Raw genomic sequence first — 17,553 nt, 5'->3', positions numbered from 1 at the left:
CTCCTGGGTTACTTTTATTTTGGATAAAATTATTCTTTGAAGAATTTGAAAGCATGTACTTAAATTGTACTTAATATTTAAATGTCCTATATTACATTACATTACAGAGTTAACTCTTGTGAGCTTTAAGCCATGTTCTAGTGTAACTTCATCAAAAACATACCCAGAGTTGTTTTGTTTGAGTAATCCTTTATTATTAGTCTGTCTACATCTCTGTAGTGGATCAAACAGAAAGGTGGTGACAAAAGTGTAAAAATAAAATAAGTAATTTAACAAAGGCTCAAAATGATTCAGATAATAGGTACAAAAAGCTGGGCCAACTGGAGTCAACTTAACCAGAATTCAACATAACTAAAACTAACCCAACCAGGAAAAAGAAATGAGGTGATTAAGCACAAGAAATTAACCAAAACCAAAGACAAGAGGGAGGTATTACACTGAACTAAAACTACTAACTTGGACAAAGTAACAAGGCAAATAATTATAACTCTACAGAGACAATAACAGTGATTAATACAGTGACTTCAGCCAGATGAAGTCAAACGTGTGCACCCAAAATCAGAAAATATGTGTGTAAAATGAATGAAACTGTGTATGGTGATTCATGCAAATTAATGAAAAAATATGAATAACTCAAATTGTAACACAATCTCCAAAGCTTAAAAATGCTCTGTTCCACCTTGTGATGTCATGTAGTGGTAGTTTTCAAGTTCACAGCTACGTTCAACCTTTTGCTCGGATTGGAAATTCCAGGGCTGAAATCTTCCAAATGATTCTAGTGAAGGTGTATGGAGTTTAAAAACACAGTGGAGCACTTCCTGTATCACCACATGATGACATCACAAGGTGAAACGGGGAGGACTGAGCCTAAATGTGCAGAGTTTGTGTGTTAAACATAAACAAAACACAACTCCAAACAACATTATAACATAGATCAGAAAACAGTATAATGTAGTCCCTCTAAACTGCAGAAAGTTGGATTAATATCTATAGTATTTCTATTCACCTGCAGTGTCTCGCTTCAACATATCGAGTTTATACACTGCCATCTCATTAATTTTTACTACTTTCTGTGTTTTATATACATACAAAATACCTCAAATATATGATATACATACATGGAATTATGGAGTAAAGAAATAAAATGAAATGGCTCAACTATATTTTTTATTAAAAGTCCTCAAAGTGTCTAAAGCTGTGATCCAAGCTGTGGGTGACTATTTTAAATGTACACACACTTTAAATCTCAAAACCATTTTACTGAGGGCTAAAAACTGCACAGCTCAGTTCAGTGATGTCAGGGGCTCCACAGTGGACAGTCCACTTTAGTCAAGTTAGTACGTTTAAAGCATACACATTTAAACATCATTGATTATAATATGAATACATTTTTATTCAGATATATAGTTATAAAGAGCGGCTTTGTTGCCAAAAAGTGCTGCCAGTTTTTATGGGTTTTTTCTTTCAAGCGGAACTAAATCAACTTCTTTGTTACTAAACTGTGACCGAGGTGTTTTAATAGCATGATCTACTGTTCATAGTGCGAGTTAGAGCTGCACCGATCAAGCTTTTTCTGTTCCAATACCAATTTCAATACTATGGCTTTAAGTAATCGATATCAGGTATCGGAGCAGAGACTGAAAACAAACTAAACTGAACTGAAATCAGACTAAACTGATCCACGTGTCATGCAGCTGTGATTTAACTCAACAACTACAGAAAAAAATGGTATGAATAAAAACATAAGACTTTCTGGGCCAACTATAACCAAGAAAGTTTTATTACATCAGTTTAAATGTTCAACCAGGATTTCAACTGAACCGATATTTGGATGCATCTACATCTGATGAGAACCAACTTACTTTCAAATGTTAAATCATTACACCCATGAACATAAAGCTGCCTTATACATTATAAATCATATGCACTTTGTGTAAGTTTATAGCTTATAGAAGTGACAGATTCAATTAAGAATCCAGAAATTTAAAGGTGCACTATGTAACTTTTCTGGTAGAAGGTCCATCAGCAGCTTGTCTCCATGGAAATGTTATTGCTTTGCCAGAAATGTTCCACAGTATGGCATCTATTTCCATGGAGACAAGCAGGTAATACCTGTAAGGCCAAATGATGAGGAAGAGCTATGGAGAGGCGGCCTGATCCATGTTTTTCAAGGTATTTTTTGTGGCATTTTTGTAAATTACAGGTGTTTCTTGCAAGCTCAGTTTAATGCCACACTGAGGAACATTAGAGGCAAAGCAATAAGTTCTCATGAGATAAGATTTTTGGCAGACCCTCTATCAGAAAAGTTATATATTGTACCTTTAAGATAATTGTCATTTAAGTACATAGTATTAATCACACTCATTTAAACTTAAGCTGCCCAAAGTCAACAAAAACAGATATACATAAAATATGACACAATCAAGAAAACACCAACATATCCTGCCTAGCAACAACCAAATGCCAGGGAGAAGAGCTGGGTTTTAGTCTGGTCTTAAACTGCTCCACAAACTAAAAGGGTCGGACAGGCAGAGGGAGACAGTGTGACGTCCTCTGTCTCTTATGGTCTTCCTGCTGTGAGGACTCTGGGGCTGATGGTGGACTCCATGTTCAAACTGGACAAGCACATTAGCTCTGTAAGAAAGTCCAGCTTCTTTTCATTGAGGATCCTTCACTTTAGCAAGGATTTTGAAAAGGCAATGCACACATTTGTGACGCGACACATCAGGCCTGTGTGTGCAGCTGCTGTGGCTCCTGTTTTCATATCAGGTCAATTCAAAATGTTCTTGGTGTTGAAATGTGTGCGCTCTATGGCTCGTCTTTATTTGAGGGAGTTACTGCAGCTCTATGGAAATGACACTCTCAGTTTGGAGGAGCAGACAGGAGCGACTGACTAAACCAGCTGTGAAAATAGTTGAATATAATGGTCAATATTGGTCAACGCAAGGATAAGTTACGTTTTTAAATTTGGTTATGATTTAAAGTCACCTCTTTTTGAAGACCAGCTTAATGTAACTGATCATATAAGTTTAGGTTGAAATGCTGCAATTATAAGTATTATTTAGGTCTAATATTTTCACATTTTTCTTTTCAAACTACTGAACGTCGACATAAGTTTGTAGGTCTTAATTTGACACATTTCTACCAATATGATGCTAGAAATTCTCTTTCAAAATCCTAGTGTGGTCCCGCTTTAGTCCAGTTGCTTCAGTTTGCTCACCGCACTGGGAGTGTGCTCAATGTTACCTAAACTTATCCTTAAAACATTTTGGAACCACTAACTTAAATATAACCCTTTTATCATTAACACAAACTACGCACGTTATGCTCTGCTTCAGTGACGTTATCAAAAATAAAATAAAAATGTTTTCGTTGAGGTTTGCAGAGCTTGTTGTTGTGACCAATCGTCTTTTATAAATACATTCTTTTTGTCTATCCAGCGTGGAACCGTGCACATCGCAGAACTGAGAATCTCTTGTTTCCAAACATTGTGGATTTAAACATGGGTGAATTTTGAGGTGCAGATTTTTGAATACGGCGGAAAAATGAAGTTTACGAAAATGCATTTTTGTTTTTCCAGACGAGGGGAGAGGTCCGGGTACAAAGGGTGGTCTATGGGCTTCTTTGGGTTGTTCCACTGGTTTTTCTTCAGGCAAAACTGTGGACAGACACAACATGGCACAGGCATGTGACTAAGAGACATGTGGATGTAAATAAGCCTGTTTCATTGAGTCATTAACGTGATCCAGCATCTGGTAAAGGTGGAAAATACTCACTAAAGTCAGAGCTGAACCCAGAACCACCAACAAGAGCACACAAGCAAACACGGAGATCACAGAGACCTTGGGAGCTTCAGGGACCACGGGCTCTGTAGACTGGAGACTGGGGCAGCCTGGAACACAAGGGGAAAGGAGAGGACTTAAAGTACGTACAACTGATTTGGATGATTCTCCAGTTTCTACTTCAGTTGGTAGGATAAAACTTATTGTAAATATAAATCGTTTTACACAAATCAATAAGCAATTGGTGAAGAAAAGTTGAGACCAGTGTACAAGATGGTTCCTAGGTAATGCTTATGGAATTTGTGATTTCAAACCGGGAAGTTAAATTTGAAACCTAAAAAAAAAAGGCCAAACGAGAGTTTTTTTTACTTTTTTTAAATTTGTAAAATCTTAAAAAATGATCTTAGCAGTGATTTAGTAAAATGAGTAGTGCAACCTGTCACTTTAATCAGCAACAGAAATTCTCCATGTGACAGTGTAATGCATTTGTGTGCAATATTTCAAACTCTGTCTCTGCCTGTATATGTTGTGCCAGTTTCTGATGGATTGCAAAACCATAATCAGATTAGTGTCATTACAATAATCTAAGAAAGACCCATCAATCCATCATTATGACTTGACCTGATATGACCGAAGGAGCAGTTTAAGCACAGTGAGCAGTAAAATACAATAATCATAGCAAAGCTCAAACAAACGTCTATATAGTTCCATCCATTTTTCAGGGAGGGCATCTGACGCACGGGGAGGGAGTCTGAGCCAATACAGGGAGCGTGTGAGGGGCTGTGTTGCTGCAGGAGGACATCCAGATGACACGCAAACATCACAGTATATATACACATGAGGTATACAGTATGTATGTATATATATATATATATATATATATATAGAGACTAAAACTGCCTATTTTAATATTTTTGTAACTTCTGTCATATCCTTGGTAAAATTAATTCTAACAAAATGAAATGTCCCAATCTTTGTTGCACCAAACCAACCCCTTGGTGCACTTCATTTTCTCGAGCCGCAGACACCAGTCTTACAAAACGTCAGGCGCATGTATCTCAATGAGAAGTAGTGAGTTCACTGCTTTATGTGCGCTCTGTTCAAACACTTGGCACTACACCTGCCTTTGAAATGTTATAATCCTATTTTTTAGAACATTTTTCATTACTTTCTTCAAAGTCAGAAGTTTATATACAGTAAGATTACTGTGCCTTTAAACTCTTTGGTAAAACCCAAATGATGATGTCATGTCTCTGGAAGCTTCTGACAGGTTTATTGACAACATTTGAGTCAATTAGAGACACACCTGTGGATGTGTCTGAAGGCACACCTGAAACACACTGCTTCTTTGTGTAACATCATGGGAAACTCAAAAGAAATCAACCAAGGGTGCAATTTCCAGATGCCTGAAGGTGCCACATTCATCTGTTCAAACAAATATACACAAGGATAAACATCATGCCATCAAACCACTCAGGAAGGAGACGGGTTCTGTGTCATGAGGAAATAAGATTATGTGGAAATACTGAAGCAACATTTCAACACATCAGCCAGGAAGTTAAAGCTGGGCGCAAATGGGTCTTCCAAATGGACAATGGCCTGAAGCATACTGCCAAACTGGTGACAAAGAGGCTTAAGGATAACAAAGTCATGTTTTAAAGTGGTCATCACAAAGCCCTGATCTCAGTCCTATTGAACACGTATGGGCAGACCTGAAAGGGCATGCGTCAGCGAGGCGGCCTACACAGTTGGCTCAGTTACACCAGTTCTATTTGGAGGAATGGGCCAAGAAATAATTTTGACTGAATCTTAATTGACTGAAAACAGGAAAAGTTTAGTTTCTCACTGTCTGACTTCATGTCAGACAGTGAGGAAAAAACATCTGTCTTTTTATATAGTGTATGTAAACTTCTGGTTTCAACTGTATTTTTTTTTACTTTTACAAACAAAAAATACAAAATCTTCAGCTCACTCACTTCTGCCCCATCATCAATAACAGCCTCCTGAGCATCCCAGATGTACAGTGTGGGCTTGTATCTGTATGAGTCAGGTTTTTTTTATAATGAAATAAAAGTCACCAAAGGGTTTTTCAGTCTGATAACAATTTACTTAGCTGAGACCTTGGTCTCACGCAAACGCAACATTAAAACTATTCACACACTCCATCTGAGCCTCCCCCCTGTCATGAATATATTGAACAAGCACATGGAACACTGAGCTGTAGTCCCTCTCCCCAAAAATGATAACACTATCAAAGCTGCATTTACATGGGAGTATGAACTCCCTGTTCTGCTCCTTTATTAAAGAGAGGGTATTATGCAAAATTTACTTTTTGAAGCTTTCTACTACATTATGATATTGTTCTTACATCAAAAACACGTCTGAAGAGGTTTCAGACGTCATCTATAACTGAGTGTTTTAGCGAACTCTTCCGAACCCTCCTTACAGTTAGCAGTAAGATTCTGTACAATGCTCCGCCCACAAGCCTACGTCACACAACAATTCTCCATAAGTATACAAAAACATTATGCAAAACAAAACACTGTATTTAAATATGTTTATAAATGTACATTATATCCTTCATTAACTGTATATAAATATGTTTATACATGTATTGTATATGGTTTACCTGTTACACTGAGGCGTACTCTCCCCTTCCTGTTCTGTTCCCCCACAGGTGCGGCCAGGTAACACTGGTACACTGCCTGGTCAGAGCACGTCACTGTGGGCAGCCGCAGGTTCAGAGTCCCCTCCTCCAGAGAGACCCGCATGTCTGCGTCCACGTACCACCTCATCTGACCATCAGGGAGTGTTTTGGACACCAGCCCGCTCAGATGAGGGACTCCGGTCTCCTGCACAAACAGCATTGGTAAAGTGATCAGATCCAATGACCCACATGCTCAGTGTGATTCTTTCACACTCAAAAAAAAAATACTGTTGCTATGACCTTGGGTAAGACACTTGAAGGTAGAAAAGCACTATTTACAACCCCAATGAAGTTGGGGCGCTGTGTAAAACTTAAAAAAAAAAATAATAATACAGAATACAATGATTTGCAAATCCTTTTCAATCTATATTGAACTGAATAAACTACAAATACCTGATATTTAATGTTCAAACTGATAAACTTCATTGTTTTATGCAAATATTCACTCATTTTCAATTTGATGTCTGCAACACATTCCAATAAAGCTGGGACAGGGGCATGTTTACCACCTTTCCTTTTAACAACAATCAATAAGCCTTTGGGAACTGAGGACACTACTGACGCTTTGCAGGAGGAATCCTTTCCCATGATATTTAATCTTTGAACATTAAATATCATGTGTTTGTAGTTTATTTGGTTCAATATAGGTTGAAAAGGATTTGCAAATCATTGTATTCTGTATTTTTTTTTTTTTTTTTTTTTAAGTTTTACATTGTCCCAACTACATTGGAATTGGGGTCGTAAATGTGATCATTTATAGAACACAAACCTCAAAAGTTGAACCAAGCATCAGGATGAAGGAGACCAGTACATACTTTTTTTAATTTTATGTGAACTTTTGAATGTAAAATTCTGTGGTTTGTATTTGCATTCATCATTCATTCCTCTTTTTTGCCCACAAACTCTGCCAGGTGTTTGTAATTAGAAACACCTGGCTGTAATCAAGGCAGCCCTGTGTGATGTCACCCACTACTGGAAATTGCAGAGGGAAAGTGGAGGCAGCACAAACTTGGATATACACGTTTTTGACCAGAAAGCTGCAAGCCTGCTGAGTTTGTACTAAAGTAGATAATGCCATTAAAACACCATTTACACAGATTAGCAGATTTAGTGTTTAGTTCTATTTTAAACACTAACTGAAGTTAATATTAAGCTATGGCAAAATGAAAATTTCAGCACTGATTTCATGAACATAAATAATATAATTGCATCTGCTCCAAAACCACATGTGTTTTATAATGCAGAGCCTCCAGTCAATCCTGTCTGTAAAAACAAGCTGATCACTGACCATTAGACAGGACTGACTCTCACTCACCCTGCCCTTCGTTAAACCAGTATACATTTTAAAAATCTACTGCAAAATTATGATAAATCAAGATGAAAAGTTGTGTACATTTAAACATGATTCTGGTCTGACCCAAAACTAAACAGGGTTAAACCATCAGGACCCAGGTGTTTTCCATACACTCAGGTGAAACACTGGAGACTTAATCCCAGGCTCAACACTGCTGAACAGATGTCTGAAGCACCTGTCATTACACTGATCCCTTTATATTTCAGAATTTCCTTATTTTCATATAGTCTACTTGACAAAAATAACAATAAGAGGAAGTAAGAAGCCAACACAGTTTCTGTTCTGTAAAGTATATCATCAAAAGTCACGCGTATTCAATTACAAGCCACTACGTCTTACAAAAGTGAAACAGAATGAAACCAGGACAGAACCATGTCTACACCAGGACTCAAACAGGTTTAAGCAAGGACTAAACCCAGGACTGGGATAGAACTAGTGAGGTAGAAGTCACAAATCATAAAACCAGGTCTTCATTCAGCTATAATCAGCTTTAGGCGGTGGAGATAAAGACAACATAAAAGGCACATATTTAAACATGAAACATTAGCTCAAGTTTGAAGTGCACACAAGTTTATATATATATGGTTTAAAAAATGTAGGATGTTTGTCAAACTATAATACAAACCTTATACCAACGAACCGCCCAGTAGGACAGATTTGGCTTGAGAGCAGCAGTGCAGGGCAAGGACACATTTTGGTCCTGAGATGCTTGTATTTCTTGAATGGCTGCAGTCACTGTGGTTATGCTCAAATCTGCCCATTAAGAACACAAACACATTTTCAATTCAATTATTAAGCACAATGCATCAAATACAGTCAACAAAAACAGGATGTTTTACCAAAGTGCTCTTCTGTTGAAAAGTGTTGTTACCATGACAGATGACACATGAGAGAGAAAACAAGACAGTACTCACACAGAATGAGCCCAGTCTGGATCATGATATCTGCAGGACGAGCAGCTACGATTCCGAGAAACCAAGTAAAACGAAACAGAGCAGAGCTGCTTTATTGTAACATCCCCTGAGTCCGCCCCGTACTTTTTTTTTTTTCTTTAAGAGCTTCCGTATTCCATCTCAGCACGAGACGTCTATCAGTTCCGCTCTCTTTGCATTTAAAACGGCGAAAGTCTTATTAAATTCGAAAAAAGGTCGATTATTGCATCAGACGTTTATGAAGGACCAATCATCCGCTCCAAGAATACACTCATAGATCCAGGATTTTAAAAAAATATAATTTTTGCTTCCCCTTGCACGACTGCAGCACGTGTGTCCTGTCTGTGCACATGATCATGCAGTATCAGCTGGCTCTCAGTTCTGCTGTGTTGTTTACAGGTAAGCACATGGCCATTCTTACATGTGTTAAAAGTTATAGTCTGTTAGTTGTTCGTATTTGACCCGTACCTTTGACTCTCGATACATTTTTTTTGCGTCTTCCTATGTATATTTCTCGTCTTCGTCTTTATTGTCTAGATGAAACACAGGAGGCTGTCAGAAAACGAGACGATGTATGAAATCTGTCCGCAGAGATGTTTATTAAGTTTATTTAGTGTTAACATTTTTCGCAAAGCGTTTAATTCATGCTCATTGTAGCTGCTTACAAGAAAAAGCAAAACCCCGCTTGTCATTTTGGCTTAGATGCGCCTTTTTATTAATTACTCTGTTATTTATCTCTTAATTTACATAAAAGGCGATAGTGAAACCACGGGCTGGAAATCCCGGTACTCTCCCGTGCGTCAAACAAAAACCAAAAGTGGGAAGTGGAAATTTCGGCTTATGACAAACACATGACCTTTCGCTGTTTTTCAGGTTACACCACAACATTGTATAGGTCAGTAATATTTAAGCCAGATGTGGGCAGCTAAAATGAATATAGTTCAACTGCAGGTTTGTGTTGTAACAGTGAGGTCTTGGGTTTAGTCACTAACAGAAATGATCAGGTTCAACATTTGTGAATTTACGTTTTGCACATTTCATGTCGAAATACAATGTAAATCAATGGAGAAACCTATTTTTTTTTTTTTTTTTTTTTCCAATGAAGAAAACTGGTTCTTGCCGCCATCTGAGAGTATGACGTCATCACGCTCTATAGCCGCCATATTGGATTTTGTCCCAATGTAAACAACCAAAATCTGGATAAACTCAAATATCCGAGCAGTCCTAATCTTTACTGTCAAAACATTAGCATAAAGGTCAAATATAATAGCCCCTGAAACATGACTTGTAAGTGTCTGAAACCTCCCGTGTGTATGGTGATTAATACAAGCACTGCACTAAATATTAAGTTAATGAACGTACTCAAACTACCAACTAGTGCTGGCCAATATGGCAATTTTTATTTCCTCTCATACTGATAAATCTTGATTCAAAATAAATAGAAAAAAAGACAAAAAAAAATGTTAAGGTTAATTGTCCCAGTAGGGAAATGTGTCCTCAGCATTCAACCCATCCTTCAGTGTCTCTGGGTTAAACCTGCGTTTGACCCATCCTTCAATGTCGCCGGGGCCTGTCCTCAGGAGCAGTGAGCAGTGACCTGAGGGCCAGGCTCAGGGACCCCTCTAGTGCCTGGCTTGGTTAGGACTATCTTAGCTGTGGGATTTAACCTATGTTGATGGGGGAAACCAGAGTGCTCAGAGTAAACCCACCCAGACACACAGAACATGTAAACTCCACACCATAAAGGTCCAGGAATTGAACCCGTGACCTTCCAGTCAGTCAGTGTTGATTTCTTTGACATAAACAAGTCTGACTTTTAATCTGTGACATTTAACTCAAAACAAGCCAAGTTTCTTCCTCCAAAGTGTCTCGTGCGCTCCAAACCTCATGTTTTCAAACCTCATGTTCGATCCCCGGGTCGCCCAGGCCTTTCTGTGTGGAGTTTTGCATGTTTCTCCCCGTGGATGGGTTTCCTCCGGGTACTCCGGTTTCCCGCATCAACCAAAACATGAACGCCCTTCGAGACAACTGTTGTTTTGATTTTGGGCGTTACAAAAATAAAATGAATTGAATTAAATTTTCACTGACAGAGGATTAACTGTATAAAATTACATTTCAGCAGTTTTTAGTTTGTGTTAGTTTTTGTATTTTTTTCAGACTCATCTTAAAAAATTTTGATAGCTAATGTGTGCAGCATAACACCCCCACAGTGACGTCAGTGTATCAGTATCACCCACCACTACAAAAAAGTAAAAAAAGTATGATCTGATGTACTGAGGGAATTCATAAACATTCATTTTTGACATGTGTAGAACTATTTACTTTAGACTTCAGATCACCGCAGTCTCTTTACATTGGAAATGCTGCTGTCCAAATGATCTCTTTCTAAATTATACAAAATCTGTCTCTTCTTTCAGGTGTTTGTTGTTTGATTTCAAAAGAGACCAAAGAGTTCGACTGCTGTAACCTTCCAATAAATATCTCCGTAAACCGCAGCAAAGAAAATGAATTCTCCATTGGAAACGAGGTAACTGGGCTGCAACTAGCGGTTAACATTTAAGACAATTATTCTGTAGATAAATAAATATGCACACTACCAGTCAAAACTTTTGGACATATGTTTTTTTCCTTTATTTCCAAGATTATTTACACTGTGGATTCTTGCAGAAGGCATCAAATCTATGAATGACACACTTGGAAACAAAATATAACTCCAAACTTGTTTTAGATTTTTAAAATAACCTAAATAATCCTTTCAGGAGGCTTCATCATGAGGCTCACTGAGAGACACACATGGGTTTGCAGCTCTGTCCACAAAGCAAAGGGTAGATACTGTAATGTTAGATACATTTAGTTGAGTTACTTTTTTCTCCATATATTTTACTTCATATATTTGATGTCTTCAACTTGGATCTAAAATGTATAAAGTAATAAACAAAGAACATTGAATGTGAGGGTGTGTCCAAACGTTTGACTGGTAGTGTATATAATATTTTATTTATTAGACAAAGATAAATCTGATCAGAGGCAGGGTGACATGGCGACAAATTTGTATCATAATTTCAAAGAACAAAATTGGAATTAAAATAAAAGTTTTGCTTTATAATTGTAGCCTTCATGCTTTTAGTGATAATTTGTAACAGACTATTTATTGATAGTTATAGGTTCTGCTTTCACTGCACAAATCTCTGACCCTATTTGTGGCGATTTTAGTGTGAAAATTATATGGCAAATTTCATATCACCCCCAAAGACTGTGTAAAGAAATGAACTAAAGGAGTGTGACATCACCCACAGCGATGGGCTCCAGTCAAGTGAAACCAGTTGAGGATGGAGGTTATACCTGCTAATTTGGAGCAGAATTCCATATTTGGAATCTTTATTTATGGACACAGTATCAAAAAAGCCAAAAAAACCAAAACAGGATCATATAGAGCGGGTTAATACAAACATTTTAAGACCAAAATGACAAACCTGACAGCAGCAGTTACAGAGAGAGGGGCCACAGAGACGAAGGAGTCAGAAACACGCTCATGCTCACTTCTTCTTTGGAACGTGATGCTATGTGCATTTACATTTACAGTCTATGATCACCCCTTAAAATGATATCATGAGTGATGTGATATTGCTCTGTTCTCTGTAAATAAGAATGTAACTTGGTTTGGTGGACAGCACCTGTGCTAAATATTTATCATAGATTTAGAACAGTTCAGTGGCAGTTTTGGATGGAAAAAAGTAAAAAAAAAACCCACTGCATCCAAAATACAGAGACAATTTGTGCAAAAGGAAGACATTTTTCTGACACTAAATCTTCATTAAAAAAATTAAAGTGTTGTCATTTTTTTCCATTAGTATAATTATATCTATTGTGTAATTTAGACAAGTTGTGGTCCTTGCTCACATTAAGGCTGCTGAGTAAGAGAACTGAAATTACCTTTACTACAGCGGCCCGTGTCCCACCAGAAAGTACAATTAGAAGCAACAGTAAAATCTTGAATATAAAAACAGTAACTACGTTTTAATGAAAAGTGTAGTCTAACCTGTCATATGCACTTTTTAACTGGTTTGCGTCTATAAAGAAATCCTCATTCTCTGCACATGTCTGATAAACATGATGATTTATGAAGTTTATTTTATGTATCAACATCTAATTGAGCCTGTTTAGCTGTTGCAGCGCTAAAGTACAACATTGTCTTATTCTGTACAATTCTAACCTGTTTTGTTTTTCTCATTTTTAGCCTGTTTTATCTTGTTTTTCTTGTTTTTATTCAGTCTGACCCTCCATAGGAAGGTAATTAAATCAGATCTTTGGCACATCACATTGTAGTGTGAAATGATCAAGGCTCTAGATACAATCACACATGGCTGCTTCTTTGTCTTGGATTTTAAATGGTTGATCCAATGAACCACATTGATGTTGAGATTTGCAGATGTGAATAGAACAAAGACAATAAGAAAGTTACACCATTGTCTGATCTATGTTATAATGTTGTTTCCTTATCACGAACAGACCTAGAGTTGTGTTTTGTTTCATTCACATATTTAACACACAAACGCTGCAGATTAAGGCTGAGTTCTTCTCTCAAACAGAAAACACTGAAAACCACCACTTCATGACATCACAAGGTGGTTTTGAGCTTGTAGACAGACTAATAATAAAGTGTTACTCAAACATGTGTGAATGAAACAAAACACAACTCCAGGTCTGTTTTTGAGAGGGAAAAGCATTATATCATGGCTTAAAGCTACAAGAGTCAGTTTTGCGTAATATAGGACCTTTAAAGGTGTAACTTTTTCACCATCTGGTTGTCTCCATGGAGATGTTATTGTGTTCTCTGGAATGTTCCACACAGTATGAAATTTTAAAGTGTCTATCTTGCAAGGGCAGGTATGAAAATATTAACATACATTCTGACTGTGAGCGGGATCACCTCTCCAACATAGACTGTCTAAAGAAGTGGACTGAGTGAGTGTGACGTCACCCACAGCGTTCAGCTCCAGTCAAATAAAGCTCATCGAGGCTAGAGCAGTTATAGCGGTGAGATTGGAAATCTGTTATTAATGTTCATATCTTGATTTAGGGACAAAATGGTGAAATAGCACCAGGATCACGTAGAGCAGGTTAATATGCACATATTAAGACAACAATGAGTCTGACAGAAGCAGTTACAGAGACATGGGCACGCTTTTTCCATGTAAAGTGAACTGGAGCCAGAGTCAATAGACCCGGAAGCATGCCCATGATCACTTCCTATTTGGAACGTGGCGGCTAGTGGGTTAGCTATGTCCACTGATATACAGAGTCTATGCTCTCCACAGAGCTGTAATGTGCCTGGTAACATGAAAGTGACATCTCCATTGAAACAAGCAGGTGGTGGACCCCTTTAAATCGGCATGTTGTTTTTCCTGATTAAAAGATTATTTGGTGCCCTATTACTTTCATATTCATGATCCATCCATTTCCATCCATCCATCCATGGATGGATGGATGCATGGCATATTTATGATGCCAAAATTAAATACAGAAGCAGCCTTTTTTTTTATCTCAAATCTCCATTCACATTTATCTAAATTCATAAATTTGAATATGTTCTGTGCCATTTTCCATTACACCCTAATCCGAGCCTTCCACCCTGAGTAAACCACTGTGTAGCTCTGCTGTCATTGCCTCCCTCGCTCTTTCTTTCCTTACCCCAGCACTCTTTCACATCTTACTCATCAGCACCACACTGAACACTGTACCATTTCTACTAGAAGCAATAATCAACTTAATGAATATCCCAATGATACGTGTAGTGACCATTTGTCCTTAGAAACTAACTCAAACAGGGTGTATTTGACTTCTATGGGGTATTAACTGCTAACACATGACATATTTAGATCACCATGTTACCCTAACATCCCCTCCCTTCCCCGCTCTAAATCACTCCCCCTTCAGAGTGAAATCACAACACAATCAGCTGCATCCCACTCATGAAACTGCTGCACATCACATCAGATTTGTCAAGTTGTTGTGTACAGTTTTGTATCATGTGTTCTTATATTTATGGAGAATTGTCGTGTGGAGCATGGGTGACGTAGGCTTGTGGCTGAGCCTTGTTCAGGCTCATACTGCTAACCATAAGGTTATTTTATTGTAGTGGGCGTGTACACCACTGTGAGCCTGAAACCTAAAGGGGATTTCTGTTAATGGTATTTTTCTCCCCATAAGTGGAACCACCTTCGATGCCACGCCTCCCTTTAAGACCAGCGGAGACGAGGTTGTAACTCTGGACCAATGTGTGGATTTTCTTCAGAAGAATATTTATCTTAATGAGGTAAAATCTCTTTTAAAAAATGTCCTGCAGTTTTAAACATGTGCCAAAATGTTTTTGTATTTTTTAACAGAAAGGGGAAACTGAAGAAAAACACATCCACCATCGATGTAAGCCGTGTGACCGCACAACCACGCCCACAACCACGGCCACAACCACGCCCATAAACACGCCCACAAACAACCACACAGGACTGATCACAGGTAAATGTGTCCACACATGCACGCACACACACAGACACGCATACACACACATGCATATACATACACACACATATACACACACACACACATACAATCAGATCCTCCAGGATTCCTGCACTGAGCTGCAGAGGCTGCACTAGCTCTGATTCATGATCATAAAAACGTGTCCATCTCGTCCTTTGGTTTTGTAAAGAATAAATCTGCATTACAGTTGTGATCAGTAAAAGCTATATTTGATTTGGACCTGTTTACCTTGGATCTGGGGACCCACAGAGGCAGGGGTGGAATGTACATGTAGTAAAGTACTGCACTTAAGTAACATTTTTATGTGTCTGTACTTTACCCACATCAGTTTTACAGTGGATATACTTTTACTTCACTACATTTGAGAGCAGTATCTGTACTTTCTACTCCACTACATTTTTGAACAGGACTGAAAAGTAAAAGTATTTTTATTATAGTCTGAGGGTTTATTTTGAACAAGTTCATAATTTGAAGAAACAAAAATATACAAAAAGGAAAACAGACAGAAAAATACATTGATTCACTTGTTTCTGTTGAACAAATTTCAGTTGAAATCAAAGTCACTACATTTGAAGCTCTATAAGACCTCAAAATCTGCACACATTTTTTTTTTTTACATTTTACTCTTTAAGTACATTTTTTAAAAAGTACTTTAATAATTTTACACATCACTTAAAATATTTACTCAAGTTTTTTTTTTTTTTTGGTCCAGTGTTTATTTTTGTACTTGAGTAAGAAAATTCAGTACTTATTCCACCACTGCAGATAGGTCACGTTTAGGGACTTGAAAATCTCATTCTTACAGTTCCTTTAAGATAAAAGTGTTATATTTTTTCCTTTCAGGTATAGTCGTTCTGGTGGTCATTGGGAGCATTGTGATCGTTGTGATCATCGGCTGTTGTTAAGAAAAATGCTCTTCCCATGTCAAACAAAGTCATCTGACTGTACTTCTCACTGCACACAAGTTTTCTAATGGATTCTTCTGTGGCTGAAGAAACTAAATGTATATAATGGATAAAATAAAATGTATTTAATTTATCAGAGATGAACAGTAATGCAGCTCGTTAGCCTGCTGCTAATCGCTGAAAGAAAATTAAGAATTTATCAGAGGAAACGACTAAACTGTGCAAACTCTAAACAGAAGAGCAAGGAACGGACCTTTTGAAGAGTGGTTTGGACCAAAAACTACAGTGTCCCTGAGGCAAACAATGAAGTGAGAGCCAGAATGCACAAGAATGTTCTGAAATACTTGACATATTTAAAAAATATTTGTATTTATTTATGTTATTTTGATGTATGTGATCAAACTTCGGAACATTTTGAGGGACTGGACTTGGATCGGAGCTTCACAGGGATGTGTCCCCTCTTGTCTCTGACACAGGTTGAATTGTGTCTTAATTTGGTTTGGTTTATTTGGGCATTGCACTAGATGCATTACATTATGCATTATCCTGACCATAGGAACTACTTGCTAAAAGGAGTCCGTTTTATTAGATGATAAAAGGTTTCATTAAAACACATTTTTAATAAGTCACGTAAATGCATTAACGGTTCATGTGTTTGTGTATTTTACCATGTACACTTATAAAATCAAGGTGCATCAAGTTAGCATCATGTTTGTCACACTCTACAGCTTATAATGCATTTAACGTATCCCGAACTTAAATAATAAAAAGACAACATTGTAAATTAGAATTTGTTCTTAATATTTTGCCTGGTAAAAATAAAAAATAAGATTATCCTGAGATTGTTGTTTACAAGTCCCATTTCTATGTTTATCATTATTGTTACTGTTGTTCTAATGGTAAATGGTCATTAAAATGGAAACGGGTCTGGAAACTCCTCGTCTCATCTGTGTCTTTTGTCTCCCATGTTTTGTGTAAACACTGTTTTAAAACGTGCGGCCTCTGCTTTCACAGTAGTCATAAAAAATAAATTTAAAAAAATGTGACAAGTAAGAAAAGCGCAGCCAGGGACCGGAGGGGGTCTGGTTCGGGAACCACAGGATTTCATCTCTGCTGTTTGCAGATGATGTTGTCCTGATGCTTCTTCGACCCAGGACCTGCAGCACTGGGGCGGTTTGCAGCCGAGTGTGGAACGACTGGGATGAGAATCAGCTCCTCCAAATCTGAGGCCATGGTTCTCGACCGGAAAAAGGTGGTTTGCTCTCTCCGGGTGGGTGGAGAGTCTCTGCTCCAAGTGGAGGAGTTCAAGTATCTCGGGGTCTTGTTCACGAGT

General features: G+C 37.7%; 1 protein-coding gene and 1 long non-coding RNA gene across 2 annotated transcripts; one reads left to right on the top strand and one right to left on the bottom strand.

Moving 5' to 3' along the window:
- Positions 1-176: 176 nt before the first annotated feature.
- LOC117383587 (CD83 antigen-like) lies at positions 177-8,833 on the bottom strand. Its single transcript, XM_033980788.2, has 5 exons — positions 8,758-8,833; positions 8,469-8,596; positions 6,412-6,634; positions 3,777-3,892; positions 177-3,658 (listed from the first exon to the last, which is right to left on the bottom strand). Exons 1-5 carry the CDS (start codon positions 8,780-8,782, stop codon positions 3,497-3,499), a joined length of 654 nt encoding a protein of 217 aa, XP_033836679.1. The 5' UTR covers positions 8,783-8,833; the 3' UTR covers positions 177-3,496.
- A 6,156-nt stretch (positions 8,834-14,989) lies between these two features.
- On the top strand, positions 14,990-17,151 carry LOC117383631 (uncharacterized). Its single transcript, XR_004542426.2, has 3 exons — positions 14,990-15,091; positions 15,162-15,291; positions 16,159-17,151. It is a non-coding gene; the product is annotated as an uncharacterized LOC117383631 (long non-coding RNA).
- The last annotated feature ends 402 nt before the right edge of the window (positions 17,152-17,553 follow it).

The sequence above is a fragment of the Periophthalmus magnuspinnatus genome, chromosome 16 (assembly GCF_009829125.3).
Source record: "Periophthalmus magnuspinnatus isolate fPerMag1 chromosome 16, fPerMag1.2.pri, whole genome shotgun sequence".
NCBI lineage: Eukaryota > Metazoa > Chordata > Actinopteri > Gobiiformes > Gobiidae > Periophthalmus > Periophthalmus magnuspinnatus.
Note: the sequence above shows the minus strand (reverse complement) of the source record. Positions and strands in the feature narration are given on the sequence as shown.

Coding starts and splice junctions, on each gene's coding strand:
- LOC117383587 (XM_033980788.2), bottom strand. CDS start 8,782: ATGATCCAGACTGGGCTCATTCTGT. Junction 3,893..6,411: donor AGTACGCCTCAGTGTAACAG/GTAAACCATATA, acceptor CTTGTGTTCCAG/GCTGCCCCAGTCTCCAGTCT. Junction 3,659..3,776: donor TGGGTTCAGCTCTGACTTTA/GTGAGTATTTTC, acceptor GTCTGTCCACAG/TTTTGCCTGAAGAAAAACCA.